At 42.7% G+C, this 5000-nt stretch overlaps 1 protein-coding gene across 1 annotated transcript in view; it reads right to left on the bottom strand.

Annotated features, from left to right (window-relative positions):
- LOC135089450 (uncharacterized) overlaps positions 1–5000 on the bottom strand; it is a 32979-nt gene that overhangs the window by 20671 nt on the left and 7308 nt on the right. The window contains exons 2-3 of the mRNA XM_063985028.1: positions 2621–2687; positions 2044–2094 (exon numbers count right to left, since the gene is read on the bottom strand). Of these exons, the coding sequence (XP_063841098.1) occupies positions 2044–2094; positions 2621–2687 (118 nt within the window). The remainder of the gene's footprint in view (positions 1–2043; positions 2095–2620; positions 2688–5000) is intronic.

The following is a 5000-nucleotide window of genomic DNA, read 5'->3' as shown; positions in this document are numbered from 1 at the left end:
CTCTCTCTCTCTCTCTCTCTCTCTCTCTCATTTACATCCTCTTTATCATCTCTCTCCTCTCCACTACCTCCTGCACACCCTTTCCTCCCTTCTCTTCCTTCCTCCCTTCCTTCTTCTTGTTACGCTTCTCTTTCCTTCTTTACTCCCTCGCGTTGTAATCTAAGTGCCAGAGAGAGAGAGAGAGAGAGAGAGAGAGAGAGAGAGAGAGAGAGAGAGAGAGAGAGATTATGTGGCAGAAAATGTAGAGAGGAGGACGAGGAAGAGGAAAAGGAGGAAGAAGAGGAGAAAAAGAAGGAGGTGTGAAGAGAAAGGTTTTAATTTGATCCCTCTTAGTCCATCCCACGCGGCTGGGGAAGAGAGATAGAAGGGACAGGGTAAAAGGAAGGAAGGAAGGAAGTAATGAAGGAAGGAAGAGGGGTAAAAACGTGATAAACAGGCGTGAAAGGAGGACTGGTGATGAAACACGCACACACTCACCAGAATTTTAATGAGGTGAATTATCGGAGTGATATATTTTTCATGCTAGCTTGTTAATAGGAAGCGTGTCCGTGTGTGTGTGTCTCCGTGTGTGTGTGTGTGTGTTTAGGAAGGTTATAATTGGTGTGGTTCAGGTAATTGGTAGTTGTATTATTATTATTATTATTATTATTATTATTATTATTAGTAGTAGTAGTAGTAGTAGTAGTAGTAGTAGTAGTAGTAGTAGTAGTAGTAGTAGTAGTAGTAGTTTTTATTGTTGTTATTGTTGTTGTTGTAGTAATAATAGTAGTAGTAGTAGTAATAGTAGTATTAGTAGTAGTAGTAGTAGTAGTAGTAGTATAGTAGTAGTAGAAAGAGGAGGAAGAGGAGGAGGAGGAGGAGGAGGAGGAGGAGGAGGAGGAGCATCAGTAGTAGAAGCAGAAAATGGTAGTGTGTGTGTGTGTGTGTGTGTGTGTGTGTGTGTGTGTGTGTGTGTGTGTGTGTGTGTGTGTGTGTGTGTGTGTGTAGACGTGTGTGTGTGTATACGTGCGAGTGTGTGTGCGTGCCCGGCAGGTGAGGAGGGCGCCGGGAAGGTGGGAACTAAGCACCTGGACGAAAAAGGAAGAGGCAGAAAGGGGCATTATTATTGATGGAAGCTGGATGGGAGGAGGAGGAGGAGGAGGAGGAGGAGGAGGAGGAGGAGAGGGAAGAAGAAATAGAGGAGAAAGGTAGAGAGGAAAGGGTTTGTTTTGCCGCGAGATGGACTAACGGCGTTAAATATTTGAGGACGTGACGTTCTCTGTTTGTATACCCCGTTGTAGGGTGAGATAGAGTGTGGCAGGGTGAATCAGGATGAGGCAGAGTGCTATACTGTAGAGTGAGGCAGGACAAAGAGTAGGGTGAGGTAGGGTGCTATAGGGACAAGACAAGATGCTAAAGGGTTATTAAAGGTGAGGTAGAGTGAGTCAGGGTGAGGCAGGGTGAAGTAGAGTGAATTAGGGTGAGATAAAAATGAGGTCGAGTAAATCAGATTGATGTAGAGTGAAACAGGGTGAGGAAATGTGAGTTAGGGTGAGGTAGTGTGTCTTAGGGTGAGGCAGGGTGAAGTAGAGTGAGTCAGGGTGAGGTAGAGTGAGGAAGTGTAAGGCGGGATGACCCAGAATGAAGCAGAGTGATTTTGGTCAGGCATGATGAGGTAAGGAGGGTGAGGATGCTTCCAGACTTCCCTCCCTTCCCCTCCCTCCCTCTCCTTCCCTCCCTTCTCTTTCCTCTCTGCCAAACTTTTCTCTCCTTTCACCTCATTTTTTTTTTATCCTTCTCTCATCCTCCTCCATCCCCCTTTATCTCCCCTTACCCCTGTCTTCCCTCATCTTCTTATCTCTCTCTCTCTCTCTCTCTCTCTCTCTCTCTCTCTCTCTCTCTCTCTCTCTCTCTCTCTCTCTCTCTCTCTCACCCTTGAAACGCGTGGCCTTGTACCATTTTCCCTCTTTCTGCCTTTCCCTCCCACTTTCCTTCCTCTCCCTCTTCCTCTTCCTCTTCCTCTCCCTATCCCTATCCCTCTCCCTCTCCCTCCCAAATACTCACCGTTGATTGGCCGCCCGGTGTAAAGACTCACACGCCCGTCACCAATCGTCGCTGCAATGAGAGAGATGAGTGAGTGAAAGAGAGAGAGAGAGAGAGAGAGAGAGAGAGAGAGAGAGAGAGAGAGAGAGAGAGAGAGAGAGAGAGAGAGAGAGAGAGAGAGAGAGAGTGAGGGGGGTTGAATGCAAAGTAAGGTTATGTTGCGTGGAGAGTTAATGAGCAAGATAAATGTGGGAGAGAGAGAGAGAGAGAGAGAGAGAGAGAGAGAGAGAGAGAGAGAGAGAGAGAGAGAGAGAGAGAGAGAGAGAGAGAGAGAGAGGCACGTAAAGTAAGGTAATGTGGCGTGGAGAGTTAATGAGAGAGAGAGAGAGAGAGAGAGAGAGAGAGAGAGAGAGAGAGAGAGAGAGAGAGAGAGAGAGAGAGAGAGACAGACAGACAGACAGACAGACAGACAGACAGAGGTACTATAATGATAAGTAAGAACACGTAACTTATTCAATGACACCCAACTCCCCATCCCTCCCCCTTCCTCCCCCCACCCCTCCACCCCCCCCACACACACACACACACAGACACGTACCTTGTTGGGATGGCGTGCAGGTCACCAGCAGCACCAGGAGAGGCAGGCAGGCACTCCCCAAGGCAGCCTGTAGGGGGGAGGAGGAGTGAGGCATGGAGTGGCCGACGGGCAGTGAGGGACGGGAGAATAAGACTACTACTACTACTACTACTACTACTACTGCTACTACTACTACTACTACTACTACTACTACTACTACTACTACTACTACTACTACTACTACTACTACTATATACTCATCTTCACCACTACTGCATTCAACCTCTTCCCTCATCTCTATTACTTTAATTGTCTCCACCGCCAGGAAGAAATATTACTGTACCCTTGCACACGAGACAGAGAGAGAGAGAGAGAGAGAGAGAGAGAGAGAGAGAGAGAGAGAGAGAGAGAGAGAGAGAGAGAGAGAGAGGAAGGGGGAGCTTTCTGTTTGTTCTTCTTTCATACCAACTTAAAATATTGGAAAAAGAATAAGAACTGGAATGACAGTAGTAGTAGTAGTAGTAGTAGTAGTAGTAGTGGTGGTGGTGGTGGTGGTAGTAGTAGTAGTAGTAGTAGTAGTAGTGGTGGTGGTGGTGGTGGTGGTGGTGGTGGTAGTAGTAGTAGTAGTAGTAGTAGTAGTAGTAGTTAATAATAGCAGTAATGATGATAATAATAATAATAATAATAATAATAATAATAATAATAATAATAATAATAATAATAATAATTATAGTGATAAAAACTAATAATGATAATAATAACAACAGGAAAATATCAATGATAATGGTAATAATAATAATAATAATAATAATGATAATAATAATAATGATAATAATAATAATAATAATAATAATAATAATAATAATAATAATAATAATAATAATAATAATAATAATAATAATAATAATAATCCCTGCCCTTCATCCTTACATATCTCTATATAACTTTTTATTTCATTCACTTTTCATTCAATTCTAACTTCCCCACAAAAAAGTAATAAGAATAAGAATAAGTAAAAAAGAATAAGTAACTGAGAAAGAGTAATTTTTTCCCTCTTCGCTTAATTAACTAGTATTCTTATTTCCTGCTTTTTTCTTTTATTACCATTCTTTACCCTTTATTTGTTGCCTCTGTTGTCTGATTTTCCTCCTTATTTCCTTTCTTTACTTTTTCTTTTGCTGTGTGTGCGTGTTTTTTTTTTTTTTTTTTATTTTCGTATGTAAAAGAACTCGGGTTTAGAGCAATAGGAAGGAAGTAATGAAAAAGAAAGAAAAAAAGAAATAAAAGGCCCACTGAGGTGCCGCTTCCCAAACAACAGCCAAACGGATTATCTAGAGTTGGAGAATAAGTGTCTTGAAACTTCCCTCTTGAAAGAATTTAAACCGTAGGAAGGGTGGGGAGCTGGGGGGATGATAGATAAGGAAGCAGGCAGGGAGTTCCAGAGTGTACCAGATAAATAAATATGAAAGATTAATAATACTGGTCAACTCTAACCCTTTCACTTTGACGGGAAACAGTCCGCAGCACCAGAAGCAATGCGTGAAGTCTTTAGAAGCATCTACAAGAAAATTAGCGGTGAAAAAGAATACATATCGCAATTTATTCGCAGTTCATATACTGGATTTGGCTGTAGAACAAATAAAGATATCTCAGAGTGATTGGTAATTAGGGAAAGGTGTACCAAGTGGCAGTGAGATTTAACTACAATAGAATCACTCTTAACAAAACATTTCACTAGCATCAAGGGTAGTGAGGATTTTGACAAACAGATGGCGTTGCGAGGCTCCGCGGCAGGTGGTGGTGTGAGGCGAGGCTCAGGCAGTGAGATGAATATATGTAGGAGGGAAGTGGAAGGCTTAAGTCAGCGAGAGAGAGAGAGAGAGAGAGAGAGAGAGAGAGAGAGAGAGAGAGAGAGAGAGAGAGAGAGAGAGAGAGAGAGAGAGAGAGAGAGAGTGTAAAATGAATAAGCCAGAGAGAGAGGGAGATAGATAGATAGATAGATAGATAGAGAGAGAGAGAGAGAGAGAGAGAGAGAGAGAGAGAGAGAGAGAGAGAGAGAGAGAGAGAGAGAGAGAGAGAGAGGTGGATGGGATACACTCTCCCTGGTTCCTCTCTTGGTAGGTGAGTGGGTGTGTTGTAACCTGATCATTTGGTTACTCTTGTTTCGGTTGCTACTGTCCATCTGTTTATTTGTACCGCAGTGTTGTCAGGTCCTTAGAATCCTTACGTAAGTGTGTTGTGGGGGTTTTCGACTGAAATGCACTGTGGTAGAAATGTTTTGATTTTCTCTGTTTCTCTCTCTTTCTCTCTTCCTCTCTTTGATTCTATTTTTGTTAGTCTCGTCTGGTCTTTTTTCAGTTTTACTTGTTTTTTTTTCTCTTCGGCTTCGTCCACTTGCGTA

This window comes from Scylla paramamosain, chromosome 33 (genome assembly GCF_035594125.1).
Source record: "Scylla paramamosain isolate STU-SP2022 chromosome 33, ASM3559412v1, whole genome shotgun sequence".
NCBI lineage: Eukaryota > Metazoa > Arthropoda > Malacostraca > Decapoda > Portunidae > Scylla > Scylla paramamosain.
Note: the sequence above shows the minus strand (reverse complement) of the source record. Positions and strands in the feature narration are given on the sequence as shown.